At 50.4% G+C, this 17,814-nt stretch overlaps 1 protein-coding gene across 1 annotated transcript in view; it reads left to right on the forward strand.

Moving 5' to 3' along the window:
- LOC138073034 (T cell receptor alpha chain MC.7.G5-like) overlaps positions 1-7,777 on the forward strand; it is a 570,790-nt gene extending 563,013 nt beyond the window's left edge. Inside the window, exons 5-8 of the mRNA XM_068964442.1 lie at positions 3,217-3,489; positions 5,477-5,521; positions 6,807-6,914; positions 7,554-7,777. Of these exons, the coding sequence (XP_068820543.1) occupies positions 3,217-3,489; positions 5,477-5,521; positions 6,807-6,913 (425 nt within the window). The 3' untranslated portion in view covers position 6,914; positions 7,554-7,777. The remainder of the gene's footprint in view (positions 1-3,216; positions 3,490-5,476; positions 5,522-6,806; positions 6,915-7,553) is intronic.
- The last annotated feature ends 10,037 nt before the right edge of the window (positions 7,778-17,814 follow it).

Genomic DNA, 17,814 nt, shown 5'->3' on the forward strand with positions numbered 1-17,814 from the left:
TGGGGATGTTCGGCACTAGAGCCTTGGAACATGTGTTTCTGTGGCTAATTCTGAATTAAAGTGAATGGTGAGGATCTAGAAATAGCTGGGCTTCCACACTGAAAAGTTGATCCAGTCTTGCTAAGCCTACCTTCTGAGATGTCATCAGTGGTAGGAGGCATTTATCTTACTAAAGTGGAACAGGATGTTTTTCTCCCAGGGCTCTGGCAGAGGGACCCCTAAAGATCTCCAAATTAATAATGACTCATTCTTTGTTTTCAGACAAAAATGTTGCATTGAGGTACCTGGGGATAAAAGAAAAGGGGGCTTTATTTTTTAAGGACTTCTTCTTTAGCATTTATTTTCATTTATTTACTTGACTGCGCCAAGACTTGGCTGTGGCACGCAGTATCTTTAGCTGTACCATGAGAACTCTTAGTTGTGCCATGTGGGATCTAGCTCCCTGATCAGGGATCGAACCTGGACTCCCAGCACTGGGAGCCCATTCTTAGCCACTGGACCGCCACACAAGTCCCTAAAAGAGGGCTTTAAAAAGCCAAGTTTAGGGATCAATATCCAGGGTTTTTTTTACCAAAAAGTCTAATTAGTAGCAATTTTCCAGATCTGATGGTCACTAGGCCACTTATTTATCCCACAATTATTTCTTGAGCACCTAGTATATGGCAAAGACTAGGGACACATCTAGGGACAGGTCCTAGTTGTCACAGAGCTTATATTCCAGGGAACCAGGGTGAAGAGTTTTGTCCAGCTGTACTCATACAGGGCATATAAAGGACTTGAGAGAGGAAATTCAATCACTCCAAATCATGGCAACCACCCAATGCTGTGCCACAAAGTATGGGCATTGTCCTATAGGCGATAGGAGTCTGGAGTATTTTGAACAGAAAGTGACTCGATCAGCTCCACGTTTTAAACAGCTCATTTGGAGGATGAGCTCAAAGAAAAGACTGCAGCGGGGGGAGCATGAGAGGGTGAGTAAGAAGGAAACCAGGGGCAAGGAAGCTGGGCAGGAGAAACAAGAGCAAAAATGCAATGGGGAAAGCCCAAGGGTATCAGCTGGTAAAAACAAGAATTGAGAGGGGCTAAAAATCACCCCGATTCTCTGACCGCACTAACTGCTCTTTCATTTTGATCTGTCGCTAGCAAAGTTGAGCAACAGTAAGCCTGCCCTGGTATCACCCTTCAAGGATCTCAGCTGGCTTTAGTCTCACTCTCAGCCCCCTCAGCCTTACCTCGTGGTCCGTGGCATCGCACCCTCCAGACCAATGCCGTCCAATAGAACTTTCTGTGACAGTGGAAATATTCTGTCAACCTGCACTGTCCTACACCATAGGCATCAGCCACATGTGGCTACTGGGGTCTCAACACGAAGGTTTAATTGCTAATTGGATTTTTAATTTTACTTGATGTTTGTTGTTCAGTCGCTCGGTCGTACCCGACTCTTTGTGACCCCCTGGGCTGCAGCACACCAGGCTTCCCTGTCCTTCTCAATCTCCCGGAGTTTGCTTGGTGTTGGTTAGTGCAGCTAAAGACTATCACACTGGACAGCATGGTCTAGACCCTCTCCAGACTGACAGCCACTGGCTCTGGGGTCTAAGTGAGAGTTTCACCAGGACTCAGAGTCAAGTATCTGGCCCCCATAACAACCCCCTTCTCCCTTTGAGGTCGACCTGTGTCTGGTGCACTTTAACCTCGGCTTTCTTGAGGCCACATTCTCTCAGCACTTCCACACCCTTCCACATCACCCTCTCTGGTCCCACCCATGGCTCCTACTAACTACTGACACATCCATGGGGTGTGGTATTAGCTAATGGCTTCCCGTCTCTCCCCTCCCAGTAAAAGATTTCTGCTGTAAATCCTTAACCCACAGTGCTGTCGTCCTCTCAGGCACATGAAGACTGGAGGGGAGCAGGCAGAATCCTTTGAAGCCAGAGCTTTGGGTGTCGCTCACATGTGACCATGGACAACCCTACCCATAGGCAGCTCCACCTTGATTCAGCATCCCAAGGCCATGCCAAGGGCTGATTCCCCTGGTTTTCATCCAGCTGGATATCTGCATTGCCAAGGCCACCCTGACTGGCTCAGCGCACGGGGTGCGTCATGCATCACTGGTCTGCAAGATTTTGCCTGTGTGGTGAGAAAGCTAGAGGAGCAGAGAACCACGGGCCCCAGAAGCTGCCATCCCAGCCCTGCTGTAAACTTGCTGGGTGGCCCCAACATGTTAATCCTCCTAGTAAACCTCTGCTTCCTCCTCCAAACGCAGGAGGTCGGAAAGAATAAACACTAAGGGTTGCTTTAAAAACACAGAATCCCATGAAAATACTGAGGAGTCATACTCAGCACTAAAGAAAAGCCTCTGGCAGCTCCTGCTTTCCTGGGGCGGAAGAGTAGAAACTGTGTATTATTGGGTAGCACAGTTATCATAGCAATCTCCTGGTAGTATCAAGAGCTGCAATTACTAAAATTATTTCAGTTTATTAAATATAACTTTATATGGAGAAACTCTCATGGCTTCTTAGAAGAGCCTGGTCAGGAAAAAAGATGAGGCAATATCCCCACTTGACAGATGAAATTCCCGAGACTCAGGGAGCTGGTGTGAATTGCTCAAAGTCTTGTAGCTAGTAAATGGGAGAGCCGGGGCTTAGACGCAAGGGTTCTGATTTAGAGCCTAAAGCTGTTATCAGTGAGAGAAATCTCCTGGTCATGTAGCCCATCTTCCAAGTTCATGCCTGCCTATTACAAACATCACACTCCTGTCAACACCAGCCCAAGACGGGGAGACCACCCTAGACTCTAAGACATGTAGCTTGCTTTGCTGGGTCTCTTTTCTCTGCTTGCTTTGTCCTGCCAGAACTATGTTGTTGCTTCCTAGGCCTTTTGAGCTTTTGAAGAAGTTTCTATTAAGTAGAAAAATGGGCAGCATCCTTAAGTGGCCCTGCATTGCTAGTTTCCTTGAATGGTAGGCAGGGCCTGGCAGAGTGTGTTCATTGAGAACCTGGCCTCTTGGCCAGGATCCGTAGTTTGTGCCTGTCCCTGAGTCCTGTCCATTGTGAGCAGATGGTTTCTAGAATGTTCTTTCCCACCTCAAACCTGAGAATGTGACTTGCTAGCCCCATAGAGCCCTATTCTTGCCCATCACTGGCATCTGGACTCAGGCCTTGGTTGGAGCAAGGAGAAAAACAATCATCTCCTAACCTAGGTCTTTTTGGTCCACAGAAATCAAGGACCCCAACCCCACTGTGTACCAGCTGAGAAGCCCCGAATCCAGCAACACTTCTGTCTGCCTCTTCACCGATTTTGACTCAAATCAAATCAACCTGACACAAATTGGGGGGTACGAGTGGAACATGGTACACAAAAAAGACAGCACCGTGCTCAACATGGAGATCCTGGGGTCCAAGAGCAACGGGATAGTGACTTGGGGAAGCACCAGCGATTCTGGATGCACAAACACCTTCAACGAGAGCATTGAGTTCGTCCACAGCTTCGGTGAGTGCAGCCTGGGTTCTGCTCTAAGGAGTTTCCTCCATCGAGAGGCCCATTTGTGCCCAGGGCTCAGGTCTGTGACATCTAAAAGCTGCTCTGATTGGTGGTCTCAACCTCATCAATTGTCAGCAAAGACCCCTCCCTTCTCATTCCTGAGCATCAGTGAGCCCCATCCAGGCAGGTCACAGAACGTCCCAGACAAATAGCAGAGAGGGAAGAGGCCTGCGAGCGCCAGGGCCCTGAAGCTCACCCTCTCTGGGTCCCCACCCCCTGCCTCTGCTCAGCCCCTCACTGCTCCTCCAGGCTCCGGTGTGCTTCTTCCAGACCCTTCTTTTACTCCTCCCTCTCGGCCAAAGCACTTTCCCAGCTCCTAACCTCATTCCTTCATTCACTCAGCAATTGCTGATTGTGCCTGTACAACATGCCCAGTGCTGCCATGGAGGAAGAAATGCATCCGATGAGGGGTCTGCTCTGAGCAAGCCCCATTCCAGTTGGGGGAGACCAACCATCAACAAGCAGAAATTTAAAGAATTCCAGATTATTATACTTGCTTTAACTTGGAGTTGGGGAAATAGCCACCCTATGGACAAAAGTCAGAGAAGTGCCTTCTGGGGAAATGCTATCTGAGCTGAGATTTCAAGGCTAAGGAGGTACCAGCCATTAGAAGAGAAAGGACCTTAACGAGTCAGGAGCACAGTGAGAAAGGCAAAGGGCAGGAGGAGATGAGATGGAAGAGATAGGCCGGAGCCAGATCACAGAGCCTTGCCCATCATGAGCGGGAGACACTGTTTGGTACAGTGAGGAGCTATTGGTTGCCTATAAGCAGACGAATGATACCCGATTTACTTAAAAAAAAAAAAATTCTGAGGGCTTTCCTGGTGGCTCAGTGGTAAAGAATCTGCCTGCCACTACAGGGGACACAGGTTCGATCCCTGTTCTGGAAGTCCCACGTGCCACGGAGCAACTAAGCCCCATGTGCCACAAATACTGAGCCTGTGCTCTAGAGCCCAGGAGCCAAACTACTGAGCCCACGTGTTGCAAGTATTAAAGCCTGTGCACCCTAGAGCCCATGCTCCACAACAAGAAGCCACCGCAGTGAGAAGCCTTGGCACCAAAACTAGAGAGTAGCTCCTGCTCGCTGCAACTAGAGAAAGACTGAGCAGCAAGGAATGTCTGGCACAGCCAAAATAAATAATTTTTTTTTAATCACTCTGCCTAGAGTGGAAAATGGGTTGTAGGAGCTGAGAGTGCAAACAGAAAAGCAGCTCGTGCAGCAGAGAGATGATGGAGGCCAGGATGGGATTGTGGCAGGGGAGTCATTTGATATTTTGTTTTTTATTTTTTTAACTAAGGCACTGGGCCTTAGCTAGGACATTCGAACTCTTAGTTGCAGCTTGTGGGATCTAGTTCCCCAACCAGGCCCCGTGCATTGGGAGCACAGAGTCTTGGTCACTGGACCATCAGGGAAGTCCCCGCGGCAGGGGCGTTAAAAGCTCAACGCTATTTGGGATTCAAAGCTAGAACCATGCAGGATTGAAAAGGAAAAGAGGGAATTGAGGAAGGTGGTAGTTCTGAGCAGCTAGGTCAATGATAATGGCATTTACTAAGTCAGAAAAAACAAGCAAACAGATCTGGGGTGCCGGGGTCAAAACCTTGTGGGATAGATGAAAGCCCCCATTCCCCTTATGGCAATTCTCACTGTGTCTGTCTTACTTCCTCTATAAGACTCCAGATTAGAACTCACCCAAGGGTGGAGTCTGATGGCTCCTTGTGTCATGTTATATGCACTTAGCACAACCAGCATTAAGTAAATGAAATGCCTAGAAGCCAGGGTGCTGGTCTTTCAAGAGTCAGTGGTGGCCTCAACAGGTGGTCCCATATGAGACAAGTTCCTTCCAGATCTCTCCACGAAGAGGCATGGAAAGGCTTCTGGGGTGGGAAGTCAGAATGCTCAGGACTCTAAGAAAAATGTTTTTATTTCTCCTTTTAGGAATCCCCTGTGATGCCAAGCTGGTAGAGAAAAGCTTTGAAACAGGTAAGGGAGGGGTCCCTCCTGGCTTCACACAGGTCTGGGGAGACGATGAACCCACAATCACCCAGACGGGATAGAGGCAGTGTGAAGGAGCATGGGGATCTAGGAATGAAGTTCTAAGGACCAGGAACAGCAGTTCAAGCTGCCTGGGGACATTCTTGAATCCCTGGATTCCTCTCACCATCTCTAATTTTCTTTTCCACTCTAAGAACTTCGAGGATAAGTCTAGTTTTTCTAGACCAGTGACTCACTCCCAGGCCTCTGTATTTCTTTCAGTGGCTCCACTGTCCACAGAGATCAAGAGAGCTTCTGGGTGGCCCCGCTGGGAAATCTCAGACCAGCTCACATAAAGCCCTAGACTAACCAGGTCTTCCCAAGGATGTTCTCCCTCCATAGCCTGGGGGTTTTGCCTTCTTTCAAGAAGAGCAGCAAAACTCATGTGGGCGGTGACCTTGGCTCTCAAAGATCCCCACCATTCCTCACCACCTGCCCTGGGCCCACGTTCATTTCCATTTGAGTCATGTGTACTGAGTCATCTCTCTTGGGCTTCCCTTGTGGCTCAGTTGGTAACGAATCCACCCGCAATGCGGGAGACCTGGGTTCAATCCCTGGGTCAGGAAGATCCCCTGGAGAAGGGAAAGGCAACCCACTCCAGCATTCTGGCCTGGAGAATTCCATGGACTCCATAGTCCATGGGGTCGCAGAGTCAGACACGACTGATCAACTTTCACTTTCACTTCATCCCTCCTGTGGTTCCGCCACTAGATTCTCACTAAGGGGCACCGACCCAGGGTGTTGCGTGTACCAAGTTCTGACCATTCACCACCCCCATCCACTGAGAGACTCAGCCCTAAAACAGAGAGTAAGCGCTGTTAGTGTTTCTCTTTGGAAATGAAATGTGCGTGCTCAGTCACTAAGTGGTGTCCGACTCTTTGCGACCCCATGGACTGTAGCCCACCAGGCTTTTCTGTCCATGGAATTTTCCAGGCAAGAATACTGGAATGGGTTGCCGTTTCTTACTCCAGGAGATCTTCCCAACCCAGGGATCAAACCCGCCTCTCTTGCATCTCCTGCATTGGCAGACAGAGTCTTTACCACTGTGCCACCTGGGAAGCCCCTGTTGACCCTAGAGGGATGTGCAGATATGTTTATGAGGGGATGTGCACCAAAGCTCAAAGGGAGAGGCAGATCCAGGCACTGAAGCCTGCCAGACTCCCCACCCTGCTTTCGGCGTCACGGGGGCTGTGCAGACCTGTGCCGTGACTGCTGTGGCTCCTTGTTTTTGCAGATGTGAACCTAAACTCCCAAAACCTGTCAGTGATCGTGTTCCGCATCCTCCTCCTGAAGGTGGTCGGGTTTAACCTGCTCATGACGCTGCGGCTCTGGTCCAGTTGAGGTGAGCTGACATCTCAGCCAGGCGGTGGGGCCCTGGGGGCGGGTCCCCAAGCTCTGGAGAGGAACTTCCCCCGGGGCTCTTGCTTTTAGGGCCTAAGTCTGGACCCACCCTCCTCTTTCCCTGTTAGAGGTTCCTCTTGTTAATAGCCATGGCCCAAAACACTTAAGAAACACAATACACTCCTCAGGTGACATTGGTCACGTCTCACCTACAAAGTATGAAGAGCTGTTGTTATTATCCTCATTTTGGGAATAAAGAAACTGAGGCCGAGGAACATCAAGGCCACACAGCTGATGAGTGGAACTTAGGAGACACTTAGGACCCAGACTCATTCATACCTATGCCTTCTATTGTACTCCATTCACTGCAAATTTTATGGAGCCCCCCATTCCTTTCCTCAGATCCTCTGACCCCAATGTGCTGAGGCAGTATTGTATTTGTTATCCACCCTAATTCTGACTAGAATCTCCAGACCCTTTCCCCGTGTCCCAGGTCATCCCACTGACAAGAGCATCTCATCAGAAAGAACTCTGGGTCCATCTGCCCCTAGAACTCTACAAACAGAAGCATCCTCATCACATCCCTAACTGTCCTGAATCTCATCACTATGCAGCCTGACCCTGTTCTTCCTCATCCCAGGTCACCGACAACCTGAGAGCCCCATGCTCCCTCGCCCCTTGCTCCTCGTCGCCCTTCCTCTCCCTCTTCAAGCAGAGAGGCACACTGTCTGCCCCCATGGATGAGAAGGCTCCCTCCTCCTCTCTGGCCTGGCTGGCCATCCCAACTGGATCCTCCAGATACTGGTGATCAAGATGCTGACAAGCTGCCCGGCACGGCTGCCACCCACGCTGTTCCTCACTGCTGCTTGTCACTGCCTGGCATTCTTGGCAAAGTCAGGGGGCTGCTGCAGCCTCTCCTGGCTGTGGGGACACTCCCTCCCCACCTCCACACCCCAGAGACTGCCTCTGATGTCCCACTGGATGGTGGATCCGCAGTGGGTTCTCTTGGGCTCTAGCTCCTGGAGAATGTTGTGTGTTGTTTATATTTTTTACATAGTGTTCATAAAAATATATATATCACCCTTTTTCCCAAGATGTAGGGAAAAATTACCTTTTCATGATCTAGGCCCCGCTCTGCTGTGTATCTGAGCCACATTGTATATTCTGCTGCCACGGCTTCAATAAAAGTGATTTGGAAGAGACTGTGCTCCTGTTTGACTGATTTGGTCCAGGTCATTTTCAGCTTGCTGTGGATCACTAGCTGGGCAGAAAGAAACCAAGCCATCCACCGATGAGGACTTTTGGTGGGCCTAACTCAACAAGCTGCTTAAGGCCACCTCTTCCTGGAAAAACCTCTAAAAAATTCCACTGAGAAGCCTGTGCTGGGGGCCAGGCAAACCCACTTAAAAGCCTGGGTTCCTGCTCTTCCACTGGGCAGCTCATAGCAGGAGGCCCATGTACATGGGTGGTAATGACCTGTAGCTGAAATCTGGCAGACAGGGACCACACAGCAAGTGTCCCCAAAAGGCCACCCACTGTCTCTTGCCCTGAAGAAACATTTCCTTTGCCTTTCCTTTCAGACTGGATTGCCACTGACACTGTGCATTGCTCTACAAGTTCATGGCTGGGGACCACCTACCACTCCACTGCCCGGATGCCCACCAGAGGCTCAGCCCCTTGGAGCATCAGTCTAGGAGTGGGGGAAGCGGGGAGAAGAGGGTGACCCTAGCCAGACTTTCTGCTCCCACCACCCTGGATGTGAGAACAAGGAAAGCAGAGATGAGCTCTCTCCTCTCAAGCCCAGGGACTTGGCCAAGGAGAGTAGGAGTCTCAAGCCCTCACCTAGAAGACAGGAGACGGGGTCCCCTGGGATTCTCCTGAGCCTCCTGCTGCCTTAGCACCTTTCCTGGGGTGCTTAGGAAAGGGGGCACCCCTCAGACACCACTCAGCCATCCACCTCACAATTACCACTCTCAAGACTGGAGCCCAGCGCTTACCGATTCCTGGTGTAGGAGTGGGAGGGGGTTCTAGCCCCACATACATCTACAGTTCACCTGTGTGTCTCTGACCACACAGCCAGAAACAAGCAAATCCTTCCGGCTACAATTCAGGTCTGCGGCTTTTTACAAGGATGGAGCCACCAGCTCAACAGGTAACATCAGCACGTCCCTCCCGTCCGTGAGTTCCAGGTCACCACCTATAAAACCTATGCCACTGAGGACTGGAGGCTGCCTCCAGCTCCCCACATCTCTGATTCTGTGGCTTCTACAGAGGTTAAGAACCATGTTCAATACTGGCAGCCCTACGAAGGATAGTCACAGAAACCCCAATGGTCTCTGAGCAGCCTCATGTGCGGCCTAAATACAAGTGCCTTTAAAGATCACTAAAGAGAAAGATCTCAGAGGAAACCCCATCATAGCAGGCCACTCTCACACCCAGAAGAAGAGCTACCACCTGCAGGGAACTCAAAACTGCCTACTTATCAGTCTACACAATGCCGGAGACTCCACCATTGGAATTTCTTTTAATTAAAGCATTCTCTTCCCCATATTAAATGAAAATGCCCCTGGGAGGGTTAACAGAGCAAGCCTTTATCAACTGTTAAAAACTTTAGGCAAATTAGTCTTTTTTTTTTTCTTCCTCCTAAAATAGTAATCCGCTTTGGTCTGTATACATAAGACCCAGGCAAAAGACTGTGTGGGTGGCTGGCAAGGGAGGTCTGCTCCTGAGACTTGGCTGCGGAGAGGTTGAGGATGAAGGGGAAATGGGGCTTGTGGCAGGGGACAGGGGCAGGGACCCTGGAAGGCAGTGACGGGGCCAAAGACAGACCCCTCCAAGAACTGCAGAGGAGGCCCAGGTGGAAGGAGACCAAGGGAGCCTGTGCAGTCAGGCCAGCTCAGGGTCCTCAGATGGCAGGGCCCTGCGGTCACCGGACCCCTGAGGCCACCTGAGGAGCTAGGAAGGGATGCGGCCGCGGTGCCCAGGGATCCTCCCAGACCCATGGAGGGAGGAAGGCCCACTCCTTCCAGGCCCAGCCCAAGCTGAGAGTGACAAGGCCTCGGTAGGTAAGAGGCCATCTGGAAAACAGGGTCAGCATCAGCTCGGGGAAGTTTTCCGTCTCAAATCCGGATTCCTCTATCCCACCAAGTGCCTTCTCTCAGGTCTGAGGCTGTTAAGCCGACAGTCAACTAAGCAAGAGTGCTGAAGGGGTGGTGCGGAGTCCTCGGCGGCTGTGTCCACTCTGTTCTCACGTCTGGCCCAGGCCCCACCAGGGTGTCAGAGGGGACTGAAGTGGCCTCGTGAGGAGGCCTGGGGCAGGGTGTCTGTGCCCACTAGGAGGGCAGCGCTGGGCCGAGGGCCACTGCAGCAGATCCCTCCATGCAGTAAGCGACCAGATAGTGTTCAGCGTGGAGGGAAGAGGCTGCTGAGGAGACCTGGAGACACGGTCAGCAAGTCCCTGAGAAGGCCCAGCCCTGAAGAGCCCCGGTCCTCAGCAGCAGGGGCCAGCCTCAGGGAGGGACAGCCACGCCATCCCAAGGTGGAATGTGCCCCCAAGGCCAGTTGCAGAACAGAATTCTCTGGACAGACATCCTACTGTCCCCAAAAGACTTAAGCTCAGGTCAACCCTGGAGGCAGAAAAAGGGACTAAATGACCTCTCTGGACCCCAAGCCTAAGATTCTAGAGAATTCTCTGTCCCTCCGCTCAGACATCTGCCCTCTGAGTCCAACTGGAATCACGATCTGGTCAAGAAAAGGGCAGGCTACACCAGTATGTGCTTCAGGAACACTTGGGTGGGGTCTCAGCCACAACAGAGCACCGCCCACCATGACCCCCCATTGGAGGGGTAGCCATCCGAGTCTTGAAGAATTGTTTTCTTCTTGGTTTGCCCATAAAATCTAACTCCCATGGGGTCACATGTAAAGCCTTTAACAGATATCACTTTAGTTATCAGGTACTATCTCAGCAAGAAAATCCATTCAATTATGAGCTCCTTGGGATGGGAAGTATATGGTGTTCATCCGTGTGTCTGTAACACCCAGCACAGTGCCTGGCACACAATTGATGCTTAATATACACTTAAGCAGCAAGTGAACAAATAAATGAGGCAGGGGGCTCTGGAGGCACTGGGGAAGGAGCGAAAACGTATATGTGTATGGGGGGTGACGGAACATAAGAGAAAGGAAAACGGGGATTAATAGACGAGGTGGCCCAGTGAGCCACATTTTCACAATTTGCGTATGTGTGGTCGCTCAGTGTTGTCTGACTCTTTGCAACCTCATGGACTATAGCCTGCCACGCTGTTCATGGGAGTTTTCAAGCAAGAATACTGGAGCGGATTGCCATTTCCTACTCCAGGGGATTTTCCTGACCCAGAGACTGAACCCAAGTCTCCTGTGTCTCCTGCATTGGCAGGCAGATTCTTTACCGTTGAGCCTCCTGAGAAGGCATTTCATAATTTAGCCAAGAGCTAAGAGTAACCTGTTGGGAACTATCAGGAAAAGCAGAACCTGAGTGATGGTCCCTTGGCCAGAGCAGCCTTGGGTGGGCACTCATCCAGAGCCTGGGGGATGGGAAAGCACACAGGGCTTCTAGGAATCAGCCCTCCTGTTACCGAAGGGCCACACCCAGGTCCAGGGCCGCAGGTGGCCTTACCATTCACCTCACTTTCTCCACAAGCCCTGTCTTAAAACTCTCTCTCCATCTACCTCTGGGAGCAACTTGTGGGAAGAAGAGCTTCTGACTGATGGGTGGGTCTGGGGAGGTCTGCAAGCCCCGGTCACTGTCACTCTGTTAATGAGCACACTGAGAAGCCAGGAGGCTGGCAGGTGGGTGCCCTGCCACCTGGGATTCAGGCCTAGTTTCACCCAGACACACACATGAGTAAGGTTTCCTCTGAGTATCACACTGAGAGCTATATTTTGAAATTAATAAGCAGGTCAGACATTGAGTCAGTAGCCAGATGTAGGACAGGAAGTGGAAAAAGTCTTCCACTTCCGTGCAGGTGTTTGGGGGGGGGCTTGGGGGCGGCCCCTCCCATTTCCATGACGTCATGGCTGCCGCGAGGGGCAAGTGGGGCACCCTTTGAAGCTCTCCCACAGAAGCCACATCCTCTGGAAAAAACGAGTTAAAAATACCGAGTTAGAGATAGCATCACCCCAGGCCACGTGCCGGGGCCGGGAGGGCCGGGCCGTTACACCACCACGACCGCAGGTGCGACAGGAAGGCGGCGAGCTGGGAAGGGCCGGCGGGGCCCTGGCGGCGGCACCCACGCCCACGGCAGGCAGGGGGGCTGCGCACCCCACAGCGAGAAGTACCCCCGCCCCGCCTATCACCCCCTCCCCCCCCCCCAGCCTAAGTCCTAAGATCAAACCTTGATCTCACTCGATCACACCATTTCTTTATGCTGACAGGCCCTCTAGGCTTCTGTCCAGCCCGCCCTCCCCGGGAGGTGTGGGCACATCTCCCCCTCCTATGCACGGCTGGAGCTGGTTCTCCAAGGAACCGCTCCAGGTCAGGGTTGAAGTGCAAGATGATGGTCTAGAGGGACATCTGGCTCTCAGAAGCCAAGGAGACCAGGATTCGGGAGGCCGGGAGATGGAGAGCCACAGAAGGACCATGGGAACCTGAGACCTGAAGACCGCGGGGTTTGGACGTCCGGCTCTGTGGTAGTGTCCCAGCCACCCACCTGGGGGCAGCAGAGCTCCACCAAAGAGGCCTCTTCTCCCTTAATCCGCTTCTTTTGAGGAAGGAAAACCCCCAAACGCTTAAGAAAATGTCTTTTCAGAGGTAAATAAAAGGACAGGAGACTTCCAGGAGCCGAGCCCCTGCCCTTTGTCCATCACTGACTTGGGCTCCTGCCCGGGTGATCCTGTCACATCCCTTGGAGGAGAAAGAGTGTAGGGTCTGGCCCCGTAGACAGCAGGGGGCGCTACCTGCCCAGGATCACGAGGCTCCTTCATCCAGAGCACTAGATAGGAGCCCCCAGGGAGCGGGTGGCGCAGCCCCCTGGGAGCCTGGAGAGAGCTTTGGATTCAGAATCAGGGAGCCTGGGCTGGCCACCAGGATCCACCACTACCTCCTGCCCTGTGGGCATCTCACTAACCACCCACAGCTTCAGTTTCCCAATGGGATCAGTGCTCTCTCACAGGGTAGTTTAAGAACCAAGGCTGCTCTCACAGTGCATACCTGCCAAGTGCAGACACAGGCCAGGCCCCAGGGATTCAGGCTCTGTACAAACTATAGGACTCCACACAGATGAAGCTCAAGAACAAGCAAAACTAATCACCAGCGACAGAAATGGGAACAGTGGATGCCTCTGGGGTACAAGGACTGGCTGGAAAGGGGCCCCAGGGAAGCTTCCAGGTGGTAGAAATATTCTGCATCTTGATTTGGGTGATTTACACAGGTGTAGAGACATGTCAAAATAAGCCCAACTGTACACATAAGATTTGTGCATTTTAGCACAGGTAAATTATACAGTAAAGTACTGTTCCTATTAACACATGCACAGTTTCAGCATAGTAAACTGAATGCACATTTTAAGGGAATGCCTAGAAAATTGAACACAGACCCTGCCTGGGGGTCAGTAGAGCTGGGTCAGGCTGGACCACCACGCTGAGATAAAAGTGGGGCTGCTGCTTCACCAGTGTGTCTCTGTTGCCCACAGTAGACAGGCATTTCTCCCCTCATTATGGCCCCAGGAGCTTCTGGTTTCACCATCATATTCATTTTCTTTCCCCCTCCATGGCTTCCAGGAGAGCTTGAGGGAGGAGAAATTACAGCTATGGGAGGCCCTGGCAAGGCTGCAGCCGATTTTCAGAACAAAGCCGGCCCTCCCAGCCCCAAGGCACTCCAGGCTGCCCACTCTGCTCTTTGCAACATCCCTGAACACTCTTGCTTTTTATCTCCCTTCTCACCCTCTGGGGGCCTCTCTGCTTTCAAAACGGCCCCCTTGGGGATTCCCTGGCAGTCCCCAGTTAGGACTCTGCCTTCCACTGCAGGGGGCATTGGGTTCAGTTCCTGGTCGGGGAACTAAGAATCCACATGCCATATGGCACAAGCCTCTCCCCCAAAAGGGGCCCCCTGGAGCTAGAGGCAAAGTCTGATGAAAGTAGACCACCCGCAATGGGTCGTTTCTCTGGGCAGCCCTCATCCCAAGCCAGAACACCACACGTCATCCCAGAGGGGTCTCGCCACCTTTGGGAAAAGGGCAGCCCGTTCTCACTGTTTGTTTTGGAAATGTGGGCACACTCCCATTCCAGAGGCAATAGGATCCAGCGGAGAGAGCCCTTCTGTTGTCAGATTCTTTAAAAATCCCCCCGAGAAGCAGAAAGCGTGCTTGTCTACCCTTTTCCTGAGCCACCCACACAGAATTCAGCCAAGGAGGAAAAAAGGAATGATTAGGGAAAGAGCATATAAATGTGAGACATGGTTGGCAGGACTTCAGAGAGTTTCAGTAGATGAAGGACTGTGGTTCAGAGAGTGGTCAGCAACTGGACTCCATTTCATGCTTCTAGCCTTGATGGGAGGAAACTGGGCTAACATGAAACAGGAGTTTTTTCCAGTGGAGACAGTGAGACACTATTTTTAGCAAACTCTAGGGAGGCCTTGCCTCTCCTTGCTGACCCAAGTTATTCCAGAGATTTACCGGGGGACGTGGGTGAGGCAACATCCTTATCTGGAATCTTTATGAAGAATAGCGTGTCTGTGCAACACCAAAGCAAACATGATCTGGCTTTGACCTTCACAGGAAAGCCAAGCAGTAGGCAGGGTATGGTCCCTCCCTTTCACAAATGGAGAAAGGTGAAGAGGCTCACTTGCCATCACAGTGAATGAGGCCCACATCAGTGCTAGTGGACGCCCAAATCGCAGGTGGCTCCAGATACAGCCATCACAGAGGAAGGATCAGGAAAAGATGGCGTCTCAGGACCGACTGATCACCACTCCCACCCCCGCCCCCAGACTGGTATCTTCTGTCTGGGTTTCCCTTCCCTCTTCAGGACTCTTGATCGTCCTCTAGGGTTAAAGTAGAGTTGCAAAACAGTTTGCTTAGGAGACACTCCTTCAGTAAATGTGGTTGGTTAGTCATCTCCTAAGGCGATGCTTTGTGCAAAAGCAAACTCCAGGACTCAATCACAAGGCAACGAGAGTTAGTAAAGTAATACCTAGACATACTCCAGCTGCCGGTGCCGTGACTTTCCCGACCGCTGTGTCTAGGTAGCCCCCACTTTATCCCCATTCGTAATCACTTCATACCTGTTGTGTCCTTCACTCCACTTGCAGCAGTTATATTCATGTGCTAATTTGGCCCTCTTCCTGACTAGAATGTAAGGCTCAAAAAGGGAGTTACCTTGTCTGTTCTGATCACCTCTGCATGTTCTGGAGAGTAGGCACACAAATATTTTTTAACTCAATGATGGAGTCATAGAAAGAACTTCCCCATCAGACGTCTCTTATAGTATTTTGAAACTAGACAGGGTAGTGAAAGTCACTCAGTTGTGTCCAACTCTTCGCAACCCCATGGACTACACAGTCCATGGAATTCTCCAGGCCAGAATACTGGAGTGGCTAGCTTTTCCCTTCTCCAGGGATCTTCCGAACCCAGAAATCGAACCCAGGTCTCTCACATTGCAGGCGGATTCTTTACCAGCTGAGCCACAAGGGAAGTCCAGATGGGGTAAAAAAAAAACTGCTAATTTTTGAAGCCAAATGTTGGGTATCTGTAAGTTTATCTCTTGACATGCATGCATGTGTGTGCATTGTGTGTCTGTGACATTTTCAGTAATAAAAAGTTAAGAAACAAAGCTGTTCATCCCTGGGATTTAAAAAGGCAGAGCAGTTTCAATAGCAGACCCCAGTGATATCTCTAGGGACATCTAGGGACTCCCTCAGGATCCCTTTCTCCAGAAAAAGATGAAGACCTGACCTTGGCCACCAGTGCTTTAGCTGAAAGCCAGTAAAAGTGGATGTGCAGCTGAGGGTGAAGAGCAGTATGTGTGGACAGTTTCCCACATTTCTGACGACTGCCCTCAGGGTACCAATACATTTGTACAGCAGTCTTATTAACAAGGTACTTTCACTTATATTTTGTTGGGACAACAGTGAGAAGTCCTATTAGCCCCATGCTATTCTATCATTTTCTCATAAAGTCTAACCCAAGTGCTTTGAAATCAGACAGAAATAAGATTCAAACCTTCACGCTGTCGTTTGAGTTTCCGTTTCCTCATCTGAAGGAGAACACTACCTTCCTCTTCATGGGATTATTGTTGTTGTTCAGTCACTAAGTCGTGTCCAACTCTTTGCAACACCTTGGACTGCAGCATGCCAAGCTTCCTGTCCTTCCCTATCTCCTAGAGTTTGCTCAAACTCATGTCCATGGAGTCAATTATGCCATCCAACCATCTCGCAGGGAAACGTAAGTAACAGGACCCTTAATACCATGCCAGACATTCAGAGGGTGCTCAGTGGTAGCCACTCCTGGACAGTAAGGCTGTTATCTTGTCTCTGGTGATCCCACGTGCTATGCAGCACCATGCCTGGGTGCCTAATTATTGGCTAAATTTGAGAGACAAAGCAAAAGGTCTTCAGGTCAACAGACAGGAAGTGGCAGAATGTGTCCTTGAATCAACACCTTAAGGGCAACTAGGGTCTTGAAAATGCCTCTCCTTTTCATCCCATGGACAGGTCTGCATAAGCTTGAACCTGCCTATTAATTCAACCTAAGCAAGTCTTTTTTCCCCCTCATTTCCTTATCTAAGTATTGTTTCCTCGTGCAGGAAAAATCCATTTCTTTATTTTTAATTGAAGGATAATTGCTTTACAGTATTGTGTTGGTTTCTACCAAAAGGAAAAATCCATTTTTTATATTCGTTAAGTTTTTAAAAGTTAAAGGCAGGAAGTCACACAGCACTCAGACTGTAGAAGCCCTGAGCCGCAACCCAAGATGGGAGAGGACACCATCACACTGAGTCTGTACACAAGCACCCCAGCCCCTGGTAACCACCAGGGCAAGTTTGCTGAGCCAAATCCAGAGAGCAGGCCTCTCTGACCCCACCCCCGAAGTATTTTCAACCATCATAACAAAAGTGTTTTGAAGACTAATATGAAAGGATGTGATCAAAGAGGCCAAAGGTATTGGCTGCTAAGAGAAGAAAACACAAATGATGGTTTCCATGTGATAGGGGGCAGGAAGTGTGTGGGCAGGAGGTGCTCAGGGCCGGGCTTCCCGCCACTGCAAAGAATGGCAGGCAACAGACCATGTACAGTGCTTGTGGCAAATGGTTTCCGGCCCCACAGAAAAGCATAGAAAATAAAAATAAAGCTACTTTGTAAAGGTGTTGAGTTGGAGACAGCAGAAAATGCTAAACTATAGCTCACTCTGAGGCATAGTACTCAAACTCCACTGTTGCAGCATGCTCCTCTGGGCACCCATGTGTGAGACCCACAGAGGGGCACCATCACAACAGAGCTGATGGGTATCAGGAAAGACCCACATTGGAAGACCCATTGGATGAAAAAGATTACCCATCCCGGTTCAGTGCCTCTCATCTAAAAAAAAAAAGAAAAAAACGAAACGAAACACCTAAGAATCAGAAATTCCATTGGGGAGAGAGGGAATTAACTTTTTAAAACTTTTAAATAGTTTCACAGGTAAATTTTCTGCATCTTGAGTTGAGAACCACTCAGCTATTAAAAAGAATGCATTTGAATCAGTTCTAATAAGGTGGATGAAACTGGGGCCTATTATATAGAGCGAAGTAAGTCAGAAAGAAAAACACAATACAGTATATTAATGCATATACATGGTATTTAGAAAGATGGTAACGATGACCTTATATGCAAGACAGCGAAAGAGACACAGATGCAAAGAACAGTCTTTTGGACTCTGTGGGAGAAGGCG

The sequence above is a fragment of the Capricornis sumatraensis genome, chromosome 2 (genome assembly GCF_032405125.1).
Source record: "Capricornis sumatraensis isolate serow.1 chromosome 2, serow.2, whole genome shotgun sequence".
In the NCBI taxonomy this organism is placed as follows: Eukaryota; Metazoa; Chordata; class Mammalia; order Artiodactyla; family Bovidae; genus Capricornis; species Capricornis sumatraensis.